Source organism: Pestalotiopsis fici (genome assembly GCF_000516985.1).
Source record: "Pestalotiopsis fici W106-1 unplaced genomic scaffold PFICI_Scf_2, whole genome shotgun sequence".
NCBI classification, from domain to species: domain Eukaryota; kingdom Fungi; phylum Ascomycota; class Sordariomycetes; order Amphisphaeriales; family Sporocadaceae; genus Pestalotiopsis; species Pestalotiopsis fici.
The window spans coordinates 5102846-5126195 of NW_006917092.1; the positions used below are offsets into that span (position 1 = coordinate 5102846).

Here is a 23350-nt window from a genome sequence, read left to right on the forward strand (position 1 = left end):
AGTATTCCATATAGAATGTATCATATGTAAAAGTGCATCTCCAGATCACAATACAAAGATTAAATAGAAATTCGATCATGCCAGTATCATAAAGGTGACATCGTTAAGACTGTCGAAGCGCGAGCCAGATTCGATTGTCAAAGTATCACACTCAAAAGTTGGTGCATAGTCACGGTCATTGAAAGCAAGTGTTCGATATATAATCTTCGATTTAGGTGTTTAGATTGGAGTGATTCTCTCTAGGGTCCTTAAGCCCTGAGTGAATGTCATCCATCGCGCGGTCGAAAACCAGAATCGTCCGGGATGACATTGGAAACTGCGTGCAAAGCCGAGTCCTTGCCTAACCCCTTGGCAAATCTTCTATCGCCATTCTAGATTCCTTCATCTGTCTTACAGAGCATTGCCATCTTCTCTCTCGGCAGCTCATACCTCTTCATAAGACAAAGGAAATGCGAAGACGTCCCAAAGAGTGACGGAAGCCCTCGTGCTGTGCCAATGCCAAAAGTATATCATTTGGCCGTGTCGGAACATCTAGTCCCGCTCAGAAAGTCATAAAATTCCAAAGTTGATCCCTTTTCAGTTTTCCCGTCCCTGAACGCCATACAAGTGCATTGTAAAATACACATTAAACATTGGGATATCGCTAAATTCGATACCCGCTTGCGCCTAGCAAATCCAACGCCAAGCTGTCTTCGTACAGTGTGACATAGGAAATCGATCTCTTCAAAAGAGCAGTGAGTGGTGGTTATTGTTGTTGTTTCTTGTTTTGTACATCTATTGGGTTGCTTCGTAGGCTGGAGGTGGAACATCGTCTCTCTCTGCCCAGAAGGTCGGGTTGCGTTGCTTCTCGTCGTACACTCGGCGAGCAATCTCTCCAGCCATCTTTGTTATCCAGGCTTGCTCCAGAATAACGGACGAGGTCTCGGATCCCTCGTTGTGCTTGTTATTGGCAGAAACGGCCTCGGTGGCCTTCTCTTGTTGTGCCTTGGAGGCCTTGGTATGGTTTCCAGACTTGGCTGGCTCATTGTAGATTTCCAAGTTCAGAGGGCTGCGCGACGGCAGTACCTTTTCATCGATATGTCTGAAGCGTACCGACCTTGGCGATGGCTCTGCCTGTGGTACAGCTTCCTCGGGATCTTCCTGGATGTAGGAGGGCATGGGCTCAGAGCTTGGGCCAGCTACAGAATCTGTTTCGGTAGCAGTTTCTTCAGCTTCGCTTGCCGTCTCGCTGACTGTATCATTCTTGGAGCGGCGTAGGTTAACCACACGGGTCTTCTTTCTTCTGGACATTCGCTTCCGGCCACCAGACAACGTCAAGCCCGTGGTCGCAGAATTCAAGCTCAGCAAAGATGGCCGGGATGAGATCGACCCGCTGTCGACGCTGGCCGCGTCCGTGAAGGTATATGTCGTCGAGCTTCCTTGCACCGAGTGCGTTCGCACCAGACTTGGAGTGGCGAGCGGGGTCGAGCGGCCGGTATCAGCTCGGTCCATGGGTCCGAGCCAAGCTCTGAACATGGCGTTTTGAATTCCAGGGGTGAACAGCGACAGAGTCCGGTGCGACTCGTTCAGAGCAGCCAGCTTGAGCAAGTTCTTCTGCGAGAAAAGAGAGTGCAGCTGAGCGCCACCATCTAACGATATAGATGCGAGTTCATTGGCGTCAAGCACGTGACCTCTCGAGTCGACGGCATCTGGAGGTGGTGCAGCAAAAGGGTCGACGGCAACCTCATCGTCGGCATTCTCCTTTGATGCGTCTGCATCTTCCCGTGGGAGTTGATCCGGGCACCACAGACGCAAAGAGAGCTTGTGGATGATTGATGGCAGCTCGTCCATGAACAGGTTTCGGAGCTGACCCTCAATGGTCTTTTGCAAATAGTCCCGAACAAACTGGATCGAGTCAAAGGTTGACGAGACCTTGATCGACTCGAGTGGGTCATTTCGAAAGACTATCGTCAGGCCCTTTTGTTTCGAGAAGACTAATATTACAAAGGCTGACAGCTTGATCTCTGACAAGGTTATAGACAGAGGTATCGTCAGACCCGCCGCAGCAGCCAAGGGCTGTGGGGATGTGAACGATGGCTTTGCAGACAAGTATGTGTTCAAGGGGTTTGCCTAGGTGATTACCGCATTAGTGTTTGTTGTGGTGCACGAGCGTTGGAGTTTATGATCAAGTTGGAGAGAGAAGCGCGCATCCCTGTGACTCCAATTTCCTCTGTTTCATGCGCCGGTCCACCGATGCGACAAGAGTCAAGGGGAATAATGTGGATATGTAAGAGGGATTTGCGCGATGATGAGTCATTGGTAGAGATGATGATGGAAACGGTTTGTGTTGAATAGCAAGAGCAAACTAATGCTTGGAAGAGAAATGCATTGCGTTGTATCGCGTGGTTGAGCACTTGCTCGTGATAAGCTGCTAGTATTAGGAAAATTGAGACCCTGGAGATCCGAATCCACTTCTTCCGAAATGATCTGGGGAAAATAGACAAGCGAATAAATTGATTGACCTTGTCATCAACGAGAATGTCGCGCATCGCATCAAAGGGACCGGGGAATGCTGGTGTCATCCAGGGCAGAGTAGAGGGTGAAAAGTAGCTCATACCTGAACTCTCGTCTTCAAAGTCAAGTACGCATCGCCGGTATAGCACATTTTGAAGATTCCTCTAAAGCGATCCTCGGCCAAGTCACCAATCTCGAGAATCTCCAGCTCTGGCGGCACAGTTCCGAGATTGAGCTCGGTGACGAGGATATCATCAACAATGATGGGCGGCTTTGGGTTCTTGTTCAAAGCCGTGGTGAGGAGATCGCGGGCTCGCTGGTAGAAGGACTCGTCGGCCGCCAAAGGCGACCAGTTGAAATTGAAGGCCATTTCTGTCGTGGGGGGAGGGCGGCAAATGGCTTGATTGTATTAGAGTCGCATCGTATGCATCGGTTGAGGGATTGTCGCAGATGGTGATTTAGCAGGTAGCGATCCCCAGATCGAGGGAGTGGTTTCCTGGTGACGATGGTGGTGATTGTTGATGATGATACACGCGGCTCCGGGTGTGCGTAGGAGAGCTCGGAATTGCTGCCAGTGGTTGAAGCTCGAATCTGAGTAATCAAGCTCCAGGCGGTCGGTAAATAGTACAGTAATAGGCGAAGCTCTGGGTGGTAGTACAAGGAATCGACAGATCTGAAGGTAAAAAAGTAGATGGTCGAGTTGTGATTGAGTGGTGGTAGATGCGGAGGAAAATATGACGCTATGCGCAGCTCGTGTGCTTGCTTTGAACTCTGGAGCACCTCGGGTTCGGGGCATTTGTCGATTTTCACTGGCCGCAGCGTCCAGAATTTTTTTTTCTCACTTTCTGCGCAGGACCGGCAGAAAATAGTGCAAGCAGGGAGGGAAAGGTGGAGTGGAAAGGGTGGAGCAGCAGCACCTAGAGCTGCTAAGCTTGGGAACTTCTCAGCTTCTCGTCTAAAGGCGCGGAGCCGGAAACAAACGCGTTGGCTCAGAAGGGTCTAGCTCGACCTAGCAGCAGAGTCGGCGGTCCAATGACCGGACACCAAGACCTGAGAACCCTCGAAGCCCCGAGACAAGAGTGGGCAAAGGGACCATGATTGCCATGACCACCTGCATGCACAGTTGTAAATCCTGGAGGGACCCCAGATGATGCTGTCAGTCAGTCAGTCATTCAGTCATCAGTCAGTGCATTAAGAATCTCGACCTCAGTGGTGGGTTTCTCTGCATGCCGCCTCCATTTCAACCCGCCGAGGTTGTCACGCGATCATACTGACTGTGTACCGTGTTAGAAGCCCTACTATTGGTATGTCTGAATGCCGCACAGTATGTATGCATGCATTCCGGACTTTAGCAGCTTTCCAACACCCGAGGAGCTTCCTTCCAGCTTCACTGGTTACCCCGGCTTTGTCCGACATGTCAAATTATCAATGAATACGGGGTAGAACGGAGCCGACGGAACATGCTATCATAGTGTGTTTATGCCCATCCATGCATTTGCAACCTCTTTTCGTAGTCATTATTTGTGCATAATCGACATCCCAGCTGCCCGCACGTCTTTTGCACAGTAGATCTCCATGGGTATGAGGCCCGTAGTGGGGTGATGGTCTCGCCATTCTTTGCATTGTGGCACGGTTGAATGACGAACTGCTCTGGCTTTCGAGGCGTGCGCCCGTGCTACACTTTAGCTCTCTTCTTAGCGACCTCGTCATATGCTATTGCGTTATGCACGTGGATATGGAGCCTGCCAATCCTATACTGCCTCTTATAAACCCAACCTAGTGGTGGTGGTGCAAACCAAAAAAAAGATATGATGGTACTAGCCGTATGGTTGGTCTTTGATATGCTTATACTCTCTAGCATGTGACTTTCACGGACGTCTAGTATGAGTCCTAGAGTTCGTTAGTAAGGATAAGCAAGCCGTGCAACACGGCTACACTATCATTATGAACTCTGGCTACAGAGCAGCCTCAGCAACACAAGCAATGGATTTGGTATACAGCATTAACTGAAAAGACATTACACTAATGGTTCATCTCATAGCCCGTTACTCGTCATCTCTCTCTCTTATGCACGCAGTTGATCAATATCTCTTACATTATCTGCAACCGCCGCTCCATCAATCAATATCTCCACTCCGTCTATTCGTACCTCTCAATGAGACATCTTGTTTCCATTTTCGGAGTTTCTGTCCCGTGATAATAACCATTCTCTACCAGGTTGGTGTGGCTGTGCTGCCAGTACTCGGCCTTGCTCTCCCAATTTTTCCTATCTACATCGGCGAGCTTAATCTCGACTTCGCCATCTGCAGCCTTGGGCATGCGAACGAAGCAAGTACAGTCCCTGAGGGTCATGGCAAGTCCAAAGTCCTCATCTTGCGGGTTGGTAAACATGGTGTCACCCGGATCACCCTGGACTTGCAGATCTCTGAGTTTGTGAAAAATACCTGAGCTGGAGAATGCACGCTGTAGTCGATCCTGCTCCTCAGGTGTCCAGTCAGGGGCGAGCAGTTGGATAGTCTCTAGCACCACAGCAGGGTCTGAATCCACAAGACCTAATGGGCACACTGGCGGGGTAGTCTTCTTGCCCTCTGCTTGCTTCTCGCCATTTCGAAAGGCTTCACGTGCGCAAGTGCGGCACCGTTTGGCGTCCTCGGGCGCAATGGGCGACTGTGCCAGCCACTTTGGCTTGAACTCGAGTCCCAGGTCGCCCCGTCCCGGTAGCGGATTCATATCCTGGATCAGCATGGCGTAGCCCTCTGCTATCGAGCTCTCGGGCTCCCGGCGGCGCGAGTGCAGACCCCGTTCCGAGTTGAGGATTTTGTTGGCGCAACTTGGCACGCTGACCAGGAGCTGTGGCACCAAGTGCCGGGGACCAACTCGCGGACCAACGAGTTGCTCCCGGTACCGCTGTAGTTCTTCATAACTGTGTGGCCGTGTCCCCTCCACCTCCTTGGGGGCGCGTAGCAGCCAACCGTCTAGCTGATGGCCGCCCTGGCGCGGGATGATCTGAAAGACAGCATTTGCGCGACCCTCGGCGACATAGACGAACTTTGCGTCCTGGATCAGGTCCTCGACGACTTTGCGCAAAGTGTCGGGTCGCTCAAGATCGACGCCTGTGGCCAATGATCGTAGGCCAGACTGTAAAACCTGTTCGCATCCCGCACCATCCGTCGCCCCTGCTATATCTGAGATTGAAGGCATGATCTCCACTTGTTTGGAATCCTCGCACGCTCGCGAGCTGCTGAAGAACCAGCTGGGTTTGGATGGCTCCTCACAATCGCCCCTTCACGAATCCACACAGAGTTCGACTCCACCGATTGAGATTCCAGGACCTTGGAAGCTGGTTGGCAGGCTGTCCAGATGTTTCCCGGCGCAAATGACGTGTAAAGTTCCTCGCGGATATACAAAACGAATGACTGAGGGAACTCTCGGCCTTGATATATACGTGGTCTGGTAAGAACCTCGATTGCAACGAGGGATGTCCTGATGGATCAAGTCCTCCTTTGATGCTCCCAAAAATAGTGAATAGCGGATCTCCGCTTTTCGAAACCGTGATGTAGTTGCCTCAACGAGTGTCGTGTGACGGACTAAGCCACGTTAGAGATCAAAATTGGTCAAGTGAATGACGCAGGTGATCTGGGTACATTCCAATGAATGGGATGTTTATGGGTTGGGGTAGTAATGTGGTATAAAAAGAAAATCAAAGATGAAGCGATCGTGGTTATGGCATATATATAGCTTGCGATGAAGCGATTGCAGTTGATTTCTAGTGATTGCGGTCGTGATGGAGAGAGAAACGAACAAAAGATTAAATGCGTCGCCAGTCAATGACAAGTACTTGAACTTTTGCCCCCTTATTAGTGCGGTTGATCGCTCAGCGGCGCCTGGTCTGGCCTGGCCGACCTCTCTGCTTTTTTTAGGGGCGCGCGTCGCAACCGGCGAAAACAGGACCACCACCAACCAGTTTACCAAGCCAGCCTAAGGTACGCAACTTTTAGCTGCCTGCCTACATTATCTACCGACGGCCGCAGGATATGTGACATTTGGAGGCTCGGTACTGGCACAGCCCGGATCGAGTCAGGGTCTGTATCACTTTTTCTCTCATCTGGCATAATTCCGATGTGACGGGTCATATTGGGCCGGGTCGGTTCCCACTGAATATCTGACTTCCGACTCGTTCCCAACTTGCCGGAATCCAAAGAAATCTGCCTGACATTGGCTGCGCAAAGTCGCCCCGCAAGTTGACCGTTGAACCCGTTGTACAAAACGACCCGTGCCATGCAGCAAACCTTTAATATTGTCAATACAATGTCTCTATTATTGTCTGCCGGGGTCAACAGCGAGCGCATAGTGCACCGCCCACTGGATCAAGTCTGATTGCCTCCATTTTCAATAGTACTGCAATTATAACCGAAACGGAGAGATCCTCTCTTTTGACTTCAAATAGCATCTTTTAGAAACAGGACATCTGACAAGGGTGGCATGTATATGTTATTAGCCATAATATTGTCTGCCAAGGTTCATGACCGTTACCCACAGCAAACCAGCATATCCGTGATCTTGGTTGGGACAAGAAGGCCAATCCAAAGCAGCAATGGACGTTTTCTCGATAAACTTCAAGATCCCCAAGCCGTTGCTGGAGAGAATGTTAAACCTACCGGCCAGTCGGTAGCTTGTCAAGTATATGTACGATTCGTCGTGTGCTGACAAGATCCAAACTCCCGTGTAATGGTTGCAACCCATAGCAGAACCTTAGTCATAGCACAAATAAAGTTGTATTTTGTTTCTAGTCGTTCTTTGCAAGCGGTTTGGCCGTCTTTTCTTCTAGCGCCTTGACGAGACAATTTTTTGGTACGTCCAACATCCTGTGCAACCGCATGATGACAAGCATTTATTTTGACCAACCGTTAGACGCCTCAGGACACCATTACAGCTTACACTGCAATTTAAGCCCTCGCAAAGGCGATGAAATCGCGTATGAGAACAGCATGTGTCGGTATGCGGCCTCTATCGAGACTGCCTTATATGACAAAACTGGCACGATACATCAACCATGTCAAGAGAAGCATTGTATGTCATTGGTCATCTCCAGCTTCATTATATATTCGGGAGATGTTCACAAGCAACTGGTGCAACTTGCACGATTGCGTAGAGGGACACTTCAGCACATGCAATCATAAATAAAGAGGTTTCTAGGCAAAAACCCCAGCTCAAATTCAAGCCATTCAACGCGAGATAAGTCAGAAATGGCAAGAAGCTATGAAACATGCCTTCACGTCCGTACACATAATCAACATAGACCGTTGGTCTCAAAATTGAGACTTCTCAACGATATTTGCATTTTCTGGGGCAAGTCAGACGCGCAAAAGAATACATCAATATGAACCTATAGCCTACAAGCACATCATGATTTTCGATGGAAATTGTACGGCCACTACTTTCAAATAGCTGTCTTCCGTCTCAGATGGTTTATAAAGGTAGAAGCAATGTCAAATTCGAGGACTCGTTACTAGTTATTTCAAACAGAGGAAACCCCGTATGTCCGCCGTTTTCGATCCTTACACCGCATCGTCACATCAATGCTCGTGATCAAGTCGCTGTTTTGCATTTCCTTGCGCTCTTACCGTGCGGCTAAAAGTAGTCGTTCTCATTTGCATCTTGCAAGACAGCCTTGCAAGAGAGCCCCACTGCAAAAGAGATGCAGAATGAGTATCGGAAATTTATTCACTGCAATTTAAGCCCTCACAAGGAGCATCTTGTTCACGTACACACTGTCTTCCGCGCCACCCCTGTCCCCTCACGAGAAAGGAGTAGACAATGCCTGTAAGATAGCCTCGAGAGCAGTCAGCGCCCCCGCCACAATAAGAACATATCTCCAAATGCTGATAAATTTCTCTCCATTGTCGTTTCCCTTCTCAAATGGCTGCCTGCATTGTCACATGCTCCGGATAAAAACTCATATATTCAACCACGGCGTTTTGGGTTCTGGCAAGAAATACGTCAGTGGCTCGTAGATACTTACCAACTACACGCAACACTTGTAGATCTACGGTTTTCAGATGTTACGAATATCATATTTCTAAATTTTGGCTTCCTGTGTCGTGCCTCGAAACTTTAATGACAGCGTTGAGCGCAGTCCGTGCTTTGTAAATCTGGAAGATGTTGGCTTGCGAGCAGATGGCGATTTGATATAATTTTAAGCCGTACCAATAGACCATCGTAACATCATACTCTTCGTTGTTCTAGCAAGCTTAGGTTTTGAGACTCAAAATCCAACATATTTCGCTACATGTTTACAAGGACGATAATAGTGTCATGAAACCGGAAGATTCCATACTGAGAGCTGGGGCAAGGACAAAACCATGCAAGCCGCCCTGACCATTTGTCTGCCTAAATTATCAATCTGTCCCTCCCAAGCTACATGATTGGAAATCTCACAATGTAGTGTAACAGGCTAGGATTCATGGACCGCTACAGAACTGAAAAGGATGAGGTTCTTCCAAGACTTTTGGGATGTATCATCGCAGCCTTCCTAGGAATGATTGGACACGGATCGTTGTTAAGACTGCATGATAACGCTCCTGCCGTTACCAAGCCATAAGGAAGATAGCGCCGTCGCCCAACACGTAGGTCCTCATAAAAATGTCATTTCCTTCACTGCAATTTTTCCCCTCGCAAAGGGGGCACAGGGTTTCGTTAACATGGCCGTAAGGCTCCTTCAACTGCAATTTCCATTGTCACGAAGAGGGCACCTCAACAGCTATACTGGACTCATGGACCTCGACCTTTCAAATTTTCTTTCATTAGTGTACCTAGCTTTAGATCCGGGATGATCAATTAGTAGATTGAATATCTCAGAACATGTAGTATAATAGCCAAGAACCGTGGCCGCCAACAAACTTGAAAAAAGGTGAGGCTCCTTCAAGCTTTGTGAAATGTACTATCACAGCCCTCCAAGGCATGGCTAGATGTGGATTATTGGTAACACTGTGTAATGACGCCCTGCCGTTTACTGAGCCATAAGGCTACCTGCGAAGTGGGAGGACACTCACTTTCGAAGAGTTATTAGGCAAGGCGTCCGAGCCTCGCCTTCACTGCAATTTTCCCTCTCACAAAGGGTTCAAAAAAGTTTACCGAGGCGTCTACCACCAGCTCTGCACACAGCCTGACTTGTTATTATAAGCATGGAACTTTTGGACCCGTCTGATATGTGCATGCAATTTCAGCTCTCTTGGAAAAGGTCAAGTTCGGTGAATTCCTTCACTGCATTTCTTCCCCTCAAAAAGAGGGCATCGTTACACCAGAGACTTTTGCTCCTCAATGCCCATACCATTAGCAACTCATGGGTCCTGGCCTCGCAAATGTTCTTTCAATATTGTAGCTTTAGTTTCGGGATGATCAATTAGGATCTTGCTAAAGGCGAAACATCAAGGAATCGGGCCTATGCCCATGATAACAATGTTCACAAGTGCAGGTAAATTCCAGGTTCATTCTATCAATGCTGAACAGCAACATATGAGTATCGATAGCTCTATGATCCCCCAAACGCCCAGAACACCGTACACAGAACTCTTGAATTTCCAAAAATGCTATAATCCTACGAACTATACCAATGCAATGCCGTCCCATGCTGTGCTCATTAAATACCCGCAGCCGTAAAACTCAACAAACTTCCAAATGTCAAGCCTGCCACGAGGCAAAGTCCCATGAATCCACCGGAAGCCTCTCTCTCGCCCTCGTCAACCCACTCTCCGGCGGCCATCATGCAGTTGGACGCCAACCAGCCATTGGTCAGACCGTAGGGGAACTGCACCAGTAACAGGTAGAAAACATCCGAGTTGATGACGGCGCCCCGGCCGTGAATATTGCACAGCGCGTAAAGAGGGAGGAACAACGTTCTCATGATGCTGACGGCAAACAGGATCACCGGCCTGTCTCGGCAGGGGAAAATCAACGCACTAGATCGCCCACCTAAATCGCCGAGGTTCCAAAAGAAGAAACCCAGAGGAATGAAAGCAGCCGGCTTGAGCAACGGGCTTGCCGACTCGGGCGGCGTGACCGAGAGGACCTTGGGCGTGAGGACCGGGAAGAACATGGCAATGGCAAAGCACATGAAGACGGCAGCCGCCAGCCAGTGAAGCTTTCGGAAGAGCGTCGAGATGCTGACGACCTTGCGGGCCGCGCGCTCGGCCTCCTCGATCGAGTTGAACGATGCGGCCATGTTTTCCACCATGCGGGATTCGACGATGCGGTTATGACGGCGCACGAGCGGGATGAAACCCACAATGGCCAAAAGCGAGACAAGGACGGCCGTCAAAAAATAGATGAACGCGGCATGACCAGCTCCGTGCGTGCCCTCAGCAGCATCTGTTGTCGATTCTTTCGGAGGCGCAACCAGAACCGAGATGATTTGAGTGAGGGGTGGCAATACGCCGGCAACACCCTGACCAGCCATAATGGCCTGCATATACTCGGGCCTGCCAAAGCTTGCAGCAAACGCAAACGCTCCATTCTGGATAAGGCCTGCTGCCCAAGCTGTTCCAGCCACCATAATCAAAACAAAGACGAGGTATTGGCCCGGCGTAGCATCCAAAAAGGCACTCGTTGAGATGGTGAGGAGCGCAAAGACGGCAATGTTGATATAAAGCGCCAGGTTGATCCGGAAGGGATACGACGCAGTGTATTGAATATTGGTGAGGATCGCCATGGCGCTCAGGTTTGTGACCGTGGACACGGATATAATGGCCGACTGAAAATTCTGTAGCACCCATTCATCCGTCTGGAAACGTCCTTGGAAGTACGGGGCAGCGGCGAGGAACATGTTCCTAAAGGCACAAAACTGTCAGTAGGCTGCGGGTTGAATTTCGGGAGAAAAGATTGCAGTAAACATACCAGGCCCAGAGCATGGCCACTCCCAAGAGCGCAAAGATGCCATATTCCATCCATGAGAATGGCACGTCATGCTCCTGTTCGTGCGATCTGGTATTCTCCAAGAACTGCGAGTCCTCGTTCAAAGGCGCATACTCCTGCTCAGGCTCCTTCTTCTGGAACAAGGATCGTATCCGATCCATAGTGCTCGGCTTTGGAGGGCGTACTCAGTGCCCAGGTTGGTATATCGAGTATGATCTTCAGAGTCGAACAACGATTGAATTCGTGTAGTGTCTTTTGTCTATCCTTTGACAGAGACCTCGGGAAAATATACACCGGTGCTCAAGTGGTAGGTTCCAGGCCGGTTGTCGACGTGGAAAGACCGAAACCGGGCTGCTCTCTTGATGGCCGGCGTTTTATCAACTTATCAATGCATGACTTTGTTGAGACAGGCGATTTCGAACCTATCGATCTTGTTCGTGACTTTGCCTATGTAGTGGTCGCGCGATGTTGTTGGGGGGGTTCCTGTATGGTGAATGGTTGGCCCGTTGTGCCTGAAGGGTCATTCGTGCATGTCATCAGCGAGATAAGGGACGTCGTGACTCGCTGATCTGGGAGGCTGCGGGCGCCCACAGGTCGTTTTAGTGCGGTACCCTTAGCAGCAGTCCACTCCACTTTTGTAGGCGGTAAACTGCCCGGGTGATCCGCCCCAAGCGATCTCTCGGTAATTGTCATACATTTACACGGTACATTATCGCCGAATTTAAGCTTGTTTTTCTTACCGCAGTCCCGCGTCAATCAAATACACCCAGCGATATGTTCTGCTGTGAACAATAGCACTTACATACACTTACTCACTCATTCGCACTCTAGCATCGCGCACTCAGTATTAATGATTTCCATTTGCAGTTCTATAATAAAGTACTATCAGTACCCGGCAGCAGTATGGTATCAACCGTCCAAAACAACTGAAAACCAAAGCGCATGTAGTGATTCAGATCATGCATCCGTCCTTGCCAAGAAAAAAGCTGTTGCCTATAACACGCTGGGAGGGGAATAGGCACTCAGTCTGCCCAAAATGTCCTGGAGATTCAGCTCCATGCTTCACACCTTTCACGAGACTGTATAGCCCTGATACTTCACCGATCAGGTCAGCACATCTCTCACTCTATATGTTCCAAACTGCTGCCGCCAAGTAGTGCACGCAGATTATACGTCAAATCGGTCCACATTGCCATGCTATTCTCCGACAATTCTTGTGCTGTAGACGTTGCAGGATATTTTCGCAATCCTGGCCGGTATTTCGAACTCGTCAGACCCATGGCCGTGAGCGTTTAGTCCAAAAGCTCCAAACATGAAGTTGAGGCTATTTCAGGATCTATTTGGCGCTTCTGCGGAAGGCCAACAGCTCCGAGAGGCTGGGAATCGGGCAGCCATGCTTGAGGAAGTCATGCTGCAAAAGCTCATCTGACGAGGCACGGCTCTTGACGTCGACACACAGACAAACAGAGAGGAAAGCCTTGAGCTCCTTGCTCAGCTTCTCCGGCTTCTTGAGTCGTGGTGTTCCGTTAGTAGCGATGAGGTACAAGGCCTTCAATGGCTCCTCGTTCAGATATGGGGGCTCCGATTCGATCATCTCAATAGCCATGATACCAAGAGACCAGATATCGACCTTGGGGCCATACTCCTTCTGCTTAACCACCTCGGGAGCCATCCAGTACGGTGTTCCAACCATGGTTGCACGCTTAGACTTGGTCTCAGTAAGCTTGGCGCAGAAACCAAAATCAGCTGATTTTGTGTTAGCAACAGGCTCTCAATCCAACATGGTATTTTTGCCATCAACTCACTAATCTTGACGCTGCCACGAGCATCCAGCAGGACGTTATCACTCTTGATATCACGATGGATGATCTGTTGAGAGTGAAGATGTTGCAGACCGGCACAAGTCTGCGACACGTTAGTTACCACTTCTCATTATGAAATCATGTTTTGCTTACCTCGAGACAAATGGTAGAAATTTGCTCTTCCGTAATGACCGGGTTGTTGTCAATGACATCAGTCAAGGCACCACCCTCCATATACTCCATAACCACCCAAAGCTCGGCGTTGTTGTTTCGCAGGAATGCATCCAGGAAGTTGACAATGTTGCGGTGTTTGCTGTCCTTCATGACCATAATCTCGTTAACAATGAGCTCCTTACGGGGTTGGTGAGCCAGATCCATCTGCTTGATAGCGACCTGTGCTCTAGGTCCTTGCGAACGCAGCACCTCACGAGCCACTGCAGAGACGGCCGTCTCCTTGACCTTTGCGACGTAGACGGAACCGGAAGCACCCTGACCAATCTTCTTCTGCTTGGAGTAGGACAAGTTGGGGTCGTCCTTGGAGACAGCCTCGATAAGTTTTGCCATGACTTCCTTCTCCGACATGGTGGACATGCGAACGTCTTGCTTGCGCTCTGCTGCCGTTGGCTTGGCGGTCAAGGCCGCCTCGGCAGCCTTTACACCATCGCTCGGTTGAGGCTGAGGCTTTGCAGGCACATTGAGAGGCTTGACAGGTGCAGGCAATCGAGAAGCTTGGCTTTGAGCTTGTGACTGGCCGTTTGTACGTGGCTGGGATGAGCCATTGGTGCCATTGGGATACCGCTGAGCATTGGGGTTCTCGGGTCTCGGGGGTGCCTGGCGCTGCTGAACCGAGGAGGAACTCTGCTGTGTCGCAATAGGTGGTCGCTGGGCAGATCCGGGAGCAGGAGGAGCCGGCCGTTGGGCCTGGAGCCGGGCTGCTTGCTGGGATGCAGAGCCCGGGGCCGGCGGCGCAGCACGGGTCGGGTTGTAACGATCGGGCGAGGCACCGCCGTAACCCCCGCCAATTTCCTGCTGCGCGAGCGGAACCTTGGTCTTGGGCAGAGAAGCATTGTATTCCTCCAGCTCTCTTCTCTGATCTTCCATCTCCCTCTGCCTTTGCATCTCGAGCTGCTTCTGCCTCTGCTGCTCGCGCTGGGCCTCGGGCGACACATAGTTGGAGGCCATGGCCTGCATCTGCTGCCTCTGCTGTGAGGTTTCGCCTGTGCCAGGGCGGCTGGCATTGGACATGGCCTGGTTTGGTTGGCCAGGGCCATAGCTGTTGTTACGCTGTGCTGGAGTTGGGGGAGCTGGCCTGGGCGGGGCCACGGATGTTCCTACACCATAGCCGAGCTGCTTGTTGCCCTGGCCGCCGGCCGGAGGCGTTGGTGTCAGGCTCGAGTACTGCTGGGGGTTCTCTGCTCTCTTAGTAAGATCGGAGTAGAAGTCCAGAACCTCAAAGACTGCTTGGGGATTGCGCTCATAGTCTTCCTTGGTGATAGCTGACGAGTTGAGCAACTTGGACCACTCTGGGGGCAAGCCAACGAACTGGCCAGTAGACGGATCGAAACCGACATGCACCGCATGTGAGAAGTTGGTCGGGTTGCTCACGCCACCCATGGTAGGGCATCGGCCGTATAACATATCGATCCAGTCGTATAGATCATCATCAGTCTTGGTTCTGATCTGCAACGTCCGTATGCCATTATCGTCGTCGCCGGGGCTATTCGACTGGGTGCCGGTTTGTCTCTTGATTTCAAAGATGGTACCGGCAGCCTCGACTCTGCCCACTCCCACAACATCCTTTAGATACAATGTGTACGAAACCTTACCGCCCTCGGTCTTGTGGAAGTCTAGCGCTTCCTTGCGAAGAATGAGGAACTTCTGTTTCCAGGGCTGAATGAAGTTGCGGCTCTCCTTAACGGTGGCCCACCCCTCCTTGATGACAGCGACACCGCCCATACCGTCATTGTTGGAGCGCTCACGTGCCAGCGGTAACGAGATGGTCGAGCCCGTGTACGTTGAGGTAGCTGTCCGAGGAACTGGCGATATGGTCATGTTCGCCATGCTGCCGGGCAAGTTGGTGTTGGGGGTGATGTTGAGGCGCGGTCGGTCGGTGGGCGGACGAGGTGCCGGGCCAGGGTTCATAAACTGACCAGCGTTGTAAGCACTGCCATTGTTCGCCATGGTTAGTTTTGATGGAGATTGGGCAGCGCAGAGGCAGCAAATGGTCAATTCTCAAAGTTCGGTCATGAAACATCAAAGAGTCGTCGCGCTCTCGTCGAGTGTCCAGGGCTCAAGCAGGGCACTGATTGCAAAAGGGTCGACACTCTTGAGTGGGCGCCTGCAATAGGAAGGCAGGAGGTGGGTAATAGGTAGGACTGGACGACAGGCTCAGGGAAACTCTAGTAGTATGCCCCGCCGCCACTTTCGAGGCCTAAGGGGGGGGGGGTTTGAGCTCCTGAGTTCAGTTCTGGGCTGGACTTGGACTGGGTTGGGTTGTGCTCGGCTGTAACTCTCTGGCTCTAATGCGTAATAAGATAGCCGTCGGCTCTTTTGGCTCCTCAGCTTCAGCGCTGCGCAATGCAAAATAGTCGGTCGCTCGACAGACTGGATGAGGGCGATTGACCGCCAAGGGCGGCGCTTGGGTGCGGTAGTCCGTTTATTCGGTGAATTAATTTGGTTCATTGATGGGTTCGTTCCTTGTTGTGACCCAGAACCATTGAATTGGGGGTGGGAAGACGGAATTCCGTCGATCGATACTAGGACAAAAGAAAAAGAAAGGAAAAAACGGATAGCTACAAACCAAAAAGAATCAGACGTACCTCTTCTGCTCTTCTGCCATTTGTATATACTCTGTACACCAACAACTAAACCGTGAGCCTGCGTCTCTGCTGTATGTGTGTATGTATGCGTGCGTGTTACGAGTTCAAGGGTCGGTCAGGCAGGTGGTAGCTAGCTGTCTTCTTCAGCTGAAGCGCAAACCAGACTCGAGTCGACTTCCCAGATCTTGTTTCACTTGAACTGCGCTCGGGCAAAGATTCGCTACTGCTTTTGCTGCTGCCGATGTCGTCCAGCAAAGGTTCAGCACTAGAACAGGTAATATTCGGACGTCACTAAAGGTAGAAATGCGCCAACTGTAAAATTAGCTCCCAAGCGCTCCTCCGAATGCCTGGACTTTGGAGAACTTGTGACGCAGCGCCTGCTTTCGCCAAGCGCAAAAAAAGGAGCACAATGATGCAGAAGCGATGAATGAGTGAGTGGCAGTTTGCAGCGTGCAGTAAGTGTGCAGGGAGCTGCGTCCAGTAGAGGCAGACCAGACGGAACAGGTACCGTCAGAAGGGGGGCAACTGAGGGGTTCAATTTCATGCCGCCGGGACTCACCAAAAGGAGGGCAACAAAGTTGAAAGCCTATGAATAATGCACACAGGCACAAGACAGGGCCCATTGAATGATGTCTTATTACAACTACAGTCCCATGCATAAAGAGCAAAACCCGTGACCAACAATTCATCGGTCGAAATGGTAAATCTAGCCGCCTATCTTCCTCGGGGGCTTTTGCAACCGTCTCCAAGTGTTTCTCCTGATAGTGATGTACGAGTAGTAGAGCAAATACGTAGTACGTACTATGTAGTATGCAGTCTGGAGGAAATGTAGGCATGTTGCTGGCATGTAGACGTGCGTCCAAGTGGAGTTTGGAGCCGCCGCGAACAAAGTGCTGGCGCGCTTCGAACCCCGCCAAGAGATTATGAAAGGGGGTCCTAGGCAGATCGACAGCGGGAGAGCCGCTCGTTGGTTGACGATATGGTTCCTGAGGCAGAAGAGAGTCCTCCTCGATCCAAACACCCACGCAAGAGTATTGTTCAGATCGATTTTCTTGTCAATTATACGCAATCCAATAATATGACAAATTCGCCAATGGTTGAACCAATACTTCAGGTTCAGTAATCTTAAAGACGTGGCGTCTCCTTGATTCTGAATTTTTACCTAGTCTTTTAGCATCTTTCGTCCACTTTTAAATAATTATCTACAGACATTTCCAATTGGCAAGTCAATTGGCTTTCAATTCAACAACAATAACTACCTACCATTCAACTGCGGCCATCTGGATTTGCCTATACTTTGTACACGAATCATACTTATTTATCCCCTTTGTTTCCGGTTAGACTGTTGACAATTAAATCATGGTATATATGTGTCTCTTGTCTGCTTTGAAAGCGTTTAATGCTCTGGGATCTTTAAGAGAGAGTATTGTTTGCTGCCAGTCACAGCTGAAAGCGCCAGCAGGGGCCCAATGATCTCCAGGACCCCCATTGTTCCATAGAAGTCGCATGGGTCAAAAGTCAGGCCATTTCGCACTCCCTTTAACGGATGCTGGACTATTTGCGCCTGCATTTCTCTTATTCCTTCTCTCTCCCCGAAAGGGGTCATTCATCACTATTAGATCTGCAAATACAAATTTGCCACAGCGCACACAGATTGTGAGACTGATTGCAGAATCTGGTAGAGATGGGAAAACAGCTGCGTGGGTGAATATAGGAGGTTTGCTGATCTCCATAGCGCTACAGGGAAATGGCTATTGCCCAACTGTGCCCGAATTTGTAGCCGGTCTTTAGCAAAGCAGATTAGTAAATGGAGAGTGTATTCCCAACCCCTGGCATAATCCACTCGCAAACTTTCTCCTTGTGGCTTGCGGAGGCTGATGTGTTACTTTCTTGAACGCCCGCGGGAGATCGCCATTCAGGTCCCACGAAACCGTCAAAGCTACAGTACACCAGCTGCAGGCCGGTGAACTCTGATTTTCCCATCACCGTCATTGTAGTCTGTGCATAGTCGGACAAGTCTGGGAAGGTAGGGAAAGAAAAAGTCGGGGATTGAAAAGTCGTTTCGACAATGCTTCCTGCCCATCCGTCAAAAAAGTGACAAAGCGGCCCAGGCGTCCGGTTCTTCCCCATGCAATCATCAATCGGCCGTGGTAAGCGTCGACAGGGGTTCTGTGACAAGATCCGCACATCGGAAACAACATTTTGAAGTGTCTGTTCTCGTGTTTCGAACAAGAGCTCTCCTCTCGCTTGCGCTACGGCTGTTCCATGTCAGCAAGGCCATGATTGGAAATTCTTCTGAACGGGTACCTGCTTATTAGGTGGTGCTTCAAACTCTATTGGAGGCAGCAAGGGGGCTTTCGCAGTGGCGATGGCATTACGAAGCAGGTGGTGGACCAAAGACTTGGCAGCCAGTATAGGTGATACACAGGAATCTTGTCCCCAGGAACCTCATCACAGGGGTCTTGTCATCAAATTGCGAAACTCAATCAATTACGCCTGAGATGGTCTGCCTTGCTCAAGTAATATCTAGGAATGATTTTCTACCGAGGTAACTTGGAATGGCCTCGACATCCGTCAAGCATTGGATAAACTTGCTCTCTCAACCTTTGCCGGGTGTACATTTAGTAAGTCGTCAAATATAGCAACAACAGACGTCGATTTGCATCACAACAGGTACCGGTAGGCAGGTAAGTCATTGTGTCAACCATCGCAGTTTATAACTACTTTCTATTTGGAAAACCGCCTATCGGACGGTCACTTCAACTTCCTGGCCTTCAAATGCAGGCAATTCAGCCTGGACATCTTCCCACGTCTTGGAACCCTCGACCACAGCTTGGATAGCGGCAACGATCGTGTCCTCGTCAGCACGAACCTGCTTGGTCGAGTCACGATCTCTGAGTGTGATGGACTTGTCCTTCACAGTCTGGAAGTCAATGGTAATGCCAAGTGGTGTACCAAGCTCGTCGTTACGGCTGTAACGCTTGCCGATTGTAGCTGAAGAGTCATCAATGCGGCTAGAGATACCCAACTTGCGAAGTCGTTGAGACAGATTGGCGCAGAAGGGTCTGAATTGGTCATTGCTGGAGAGAGGCACGATAAGAACCTTTGTGGGTGCCACTGTGGGAGGGAAAGAAAGGACCTAGAGTAGGTGTTAGTATTCAATAAAAGTCTCTTGATCCATGTGTCACTTACACCACGGGCCTCATCACCGCCCTCGCTGCCACGTGTCCAGTAGCAGTGCTCCATGAGACTGTAGAGAATACGGCCAATACCAAAAGATGGCTCAATAACGTTGGGAGTGAACTCCCGGGTGTTCTCGACCCGCTTTCGCTTGGCGATAGTGACCAGCTCCTTGGGCACAACCACCTTGCCGTCACCGACACCAGGAACATCAATGGCGATGGAGTCGGCCGACTCCAGAGTCTTGGAGAGCTCTTCCCTCTTCTCTTGCGAAGTAGACACGAGGGCCGCCTCAACAACCCTGCCATCCTTCTTGAAGTGAGGGCCAAACTTCTTCTTGTCCACCTCGACTTGGTACTCTTCAATGGTAATGGGCTCAGGCAGACGTTCACGCACGAGCAGCGGAGCGCCAGTCTTCTTTGCGTGCACGCTGAGATCGTAGGCGGAACGGTCAGCACAGCCAACACACTCAATCCAGCCATACGAAGTCAGAAGCTCAGCGTCCCAGCAGTCGGCAGCATAGTGAGCCATCTCGTTGGCCATGTGCTGGCGGAAACGGATCTTGGTCTGGTCCACACCAATCTTCTTCAAGAAGAGGTGGATGCGGGCAAGGAAGTAACCCAGGGTCTCATTGTCCACAGTGCCGTTGGCGACGGCCTCACCAATAGTCACCTTCTTCACGTCAGTCTTGCCAGACAGCTGAGTCTCTCTGTTGAGCAGAACAAGCTCAACATCCTTGACGTCGTTGAATCGGGTGTGCTTCTTGCCACCCTGGGGGTCGACGAAGTGCTCAATCTCGGCCATCAAGAACTCTCGCACACGCAAAAGACCGGCTCTCGGGGAAATCTCATTTCTGTAGGATCGGCCAATGGAGGCAGAGGCGAAAGGCATCTGCTGCTGGTTGTACTCTAGCAGCTTGGCAAAGTTCAAGAATTGTCCCTGAGCAGTCTCGGGTCGCAGGTAACCGGGCACGTTGCTGCTCGGGCCAATTGCAGTCTGGAACATGAGGTTGAAAGCCACAGGAGGCGAAGGCTGAACGCCAGTAGCAGCATTTCTGAGGTCGTACTTCTTGATCAGCTCACCGAGCTCGTTGCCATCGTAGTTGTCAATCTTGGCCAGAATCTCCTCATACTCCTGCACAACAGCGTCTTCGAGCTTGACAGCCTCGACGGCGCCCTTGTTCTTTCTCTTCTTCTTCTTGGGGTCCTCCTCCTTCTCCTCAATCTTCTGGCCACGAGCCTCCTTGTCGCCCTTCAGGCGCGTCTCCAGCACCTCCTCAACAAAGTGGTCAGCTCGCAGGATTTCGCCGTTCTTGGGGTCCTTGCACATCCAGTCGGCGAACTTGTCAACGTGGCCACTTGTCTTGAGAACCTCGTGGGGAGTCAAGACACTGCAGTCGACCTCGAGCATGTCCTCCTCGAGAATGAAGTGCTTGCGCCATTGGTCAATAATGTTGGCCTGCAGACCACAGCCCGGCGGGCCGTAGTCGTAGAGACCGGCGATACCACCGTAAATCTCAAAAGCAGGCGTGTAAAACAGGCGACGTCGGAGTAACGAGTCCAGGGCAGGACGGTCGAGGGGCTGGCCCTTGAGGGTCGTTGCTGATGGGGCCATGTCTGTCGCTCCCTTTGGGGATTTTTTCTTCTGTGGGACAATGTATCGATGGATGGGTGCAGACGTTTGAAAGGCCCTGCGCAGCGACAGTGACGTTGGTGCGGGTGTCACTGGTAGTATACGCCGGTAGCAATAATTGTTGTTTATACCATTTGTGAATGGTTTCGCAAAAAAGTGAGGGCCCCTCATTCAAAACGAAGCTTCGAGTATGCGATTAGACAATGTGAATGAGTCACTAGCCAATCATACCTACTCCACAATCCAGTAAGTAAACCCCGAGAATAGGAAATGCAGCTTGTGTGGTTCCGAGATCTGGCTCGAAAAGGCACCCAGTGACTCTTTTCTTCAGTGACCCGGGCCGCCTGCAAATTGAGTCAATTGGGCTTGGAAGCGGAAGCTCGTTGCCCCGAAGATTCTCCTCTAACCAACAATGACCCCTCCAAAAAAACGCGGTCAGCTCAGGGCCAGAGGCGTCTTTTGGCCATAACCCCGCCATAGCGCCATGCCTTGCTGCGTTATCGATAAGAAACAGGGGACCCCTGCAGCTAAGTGCTAGCGAGCTTGCAATAACTTTTTTTTTTCCTTGTCGGAGCACTGGTTGGGAATGTTCATTTTCTCTGCAAATCCAACCCCGGATCTTCAATCCGGCAAACCTTGAGGCTGTACACGCCAGATATAGCCTCGTGTTATTATTATTCGAGAAACTACGTACTGCAAGGCGATTTCGAATCATATCTCGAATTTGATTTTCCTGCGATTATTCAAAGACACGATCTTTCGCAAACATGGCGCCGAGCCGGTCCAATGTCAGTCTTACAAAGAAGACTGGCAATAAGCTTCGTCGCAAGTCACTCTATGTAAAGCAAAAGCAGGAAAATGAGAAGGAAAAGCGAGCAGAGAGGTTTAGGAGGAAGAAGGAGGAAGCGCAAGACCCTGAGGCGAGGAGAGAGCGTCTCGAAAAGAACAAGCCCATGACAATCGACCGGAAACGAGTGTGGGATGATGTCGATGACGATGGCTTGTACGCGAGTGTCAACATGGAGCAGCTTCTCAAGAAAAGACGGCAACAACAAGAGGAATCTGAGGAGCTGGCAGCCATAGAAGTCAACAAGAGCGCGGAAGACGACGAAGAGGCACACGACGACGATGTGGATAGTATGCTTGGCTCGGAGGACGAAGAGGACGATGACGAGGATAGCGAGGCTGCAGCACAGGCTCGTGCAAGAAGAGCCATAAGGGAAGACAGCATGGCGCCTTCGACAACTTCCACAAATCTCGATCTCACGCCCCAGACGCTCATCGACAGATTTCCCACGCTCTTTGAAGCGCCTCCCGAGCCCAAGGTTCTCGTCACCACTGACCTCAACGCGACCATACACGAAGAAGCCCAAAAGCTGTGCGGCCTCTTTCCAAACTCCACCTATGTGCCACGCTCATCTCACAAGTACGGGCACAAGTACAGTGTGCGGGAGATCAGCAAGTTTGCCGCGAAAAGAGGTTACACTACTGTTGTGGTCGCCCGGGAAGACCTCAAAAGAATACACGGCATGGACATTGTGCATTTGCCGTCGGGACCAACATTCCACTTTAGCATCAGCAACTGGATCGATGTGTAAGTTCAAATTTGTGTTTATCTACAAAATTCTGGGGCGGCGAGTGGTGTGTATGGCACCAAAGATCCAAATCACGAATGCCAGAGCGAGGAAGAATGGAGCCAACTTGACATAAAAGGACAGAGAATACTGACACGGTTTCCATGCAGCAAAAAGCTTCCTGGTCACGGTAACCCAACAAATCATTACCCAGAACTTCTCTTGAACAACTTCAACACGCCTCTAGGTTTCCTGACGGCAACGCTTTTCAAAACGCTGTTTCCGCCGAGTCCTGAACTTCAAGGTCGTCAAGTGGTAACGTTTCACAACCAGCGCGATTACATCTTCGTGCGGAGACACAGATACATTTTCAGAGAAAAGAAGGCCACTGAGAAGAGTGTCGTTGGTGCTGATGGCAAGGAGTTGAAGGGAGTCCAGGACATTAGGGCACCGATACAAGAGCTCGGCCCTCGATTCGTACGTGTTTTTGCAATCATTCATGTTGGGTTCATCACTAACTTTGATAAACAGACTTTGAAGTTGCGGCGCATCGACAAGGGCATCGGACGTGCAGGCAGTGAAGGAGATGATGCGCTTCAATGGCAATGGAAGGCGAAGATGGAGAAGCAAAGGACAAGATTCAACCTATAAGCACTTCCTTGCTTGTTTGGGTAGAGCTATCTGTGGAACACTATTAGGAGGACTATACCCAAGACTAGAGATCAATATACTTTGATGTGGTGGAATTTTCCGAGCAGTAATTGCACACTGGTGGACCTCTTGTCAATACTATTTCTTCATGTCAAGCCACATTTTCAAAGCCACGCCAGACTAGGAATTCTGAAACAAGGAGACGATTCTTTAGCCATTCCTTACTATTCTGGTCGACTCCACACATGAACCGTGCTTCTCTATACCCCAGACGATGGTCTCGTTTGCA

The 23350-nt window shown here is 50.5% G+C and overlaps 6 protein-coding genes across 6 annotated transcripts; 1 reads left to right on the plus strand and 5 right to left on the minus strand.

Moving 5' to 3' along the window:
* Positions 1 to 774: 774 nt before the first annotated feature.
* On the minus strand, positions 775 to 2863 carry PFICI_03739 (Mitochondrial distribution and morphology protein 34; the record flags this gene model as incomplete). The annotated part of the gene is made up of 2 exons (XM_007832320.1): positions 775 to 2109; positions 2597 to 2863. The coding sequence occupies 2 exons, from the start codon at positions 2861 to 2863 to the stop codon at positions 775 to 777; spliced, it is 1602 nt and encodes a 533-aa protein (XP_007830511.1).
* A 1769-nt stretch (positions 2864 to 4632) lies between these two features.
* PFICI_03740 (uncharacterized protein) lies at positions 4633 to 5694 on the minus strand (the record flags this gene model as incomplete). Its single annotated transcript, XM_007832321.1, has 1 exon — positions 4633 to 5694. The coding sequence occupies one exon, from the start codon at positions 5692 to 5694 to the stop codon at positions 4633 to 4635; it is 1062 nt and encodes a 353-aa protein (XP_007830512.1).
* A 4438-nt stretch (positions 5695 to 10132) lies between these two features.
* PFICI_03741 (uncharacterized protein) lies at positions 10133 to 11564 on the minus strand (the record flags this gene model as incomplete). The annotated part of the gene is made up of 2 exons (XM_007832322.1): positions 10133 to 11318; positions 11386 to 11564. 2 exons carry the CDS (start codon positions 11562 to 11564, stop codon positions 10133 to 10135), a joined length of 1365 nt encoding a protein of 454 aa, XP_007830513.1.
* A 1175-nt stretch (positions 11565 to 12739) lies between these two features.
* PFICI_03742 (uncharacterized protein) lies at positions 12740 to 15386 on the minus strand (the record flags this gene model as incomplete). The annotated part of the gene is made up of 3 exons (XM_007832323.1): positions 12740 to 13149; positions 13209 to 13308; positions 13359 to 15386. The coding sequence occupies 3 exons, from the start codon at positions 15384 to 15386 to the stop codon at positions 12740 to 12742; spliced, it is 2538 nt and encodes an 845-aa protein (XP_007830514.1).
* Positions 15387 to 18767: 3381 nt separating this feature from the next.
* Positions 18768 to 20818, minus strand: PFICI_03743 (glycine--tRNA ligase; the record flags this gene model as incomplete). The annotated part of the gene is made up of 2 exons (XM_007832324.1): positions 18768 to 19163; positions 19217 to 20818. The coding sequence occupies 2 exons, from the start codon at positions 20816 to 20818 to the stop codon at positions 18768 to 18770; spliced, it is 1998 nt and encodes a 665-aa protein (XP_007830515.1).
* Positions 20819 to 21603: 785 nt separating this feature from the next.
* PFICI_03744 (uncharacterized protein) lies at positions 21604 to 23061 on the plus strand (the record flags this gene model as incomplete). Its single annotated transcript, XM_007832325.1, has 3 exons — positions 21604 to 22430; positions 22581 to 22887; positions 22942 to 23061. 3 exons carry the CDS (start codon positions 21604 to 21606, stop codon positions 23059 to 23061), a joined length of 1254 nt encoding a protein of 417 aa, XP_007830516.1.
* Between the last annotated feature and the right edge of the window lie 289 nt (positions 23062 to 23350).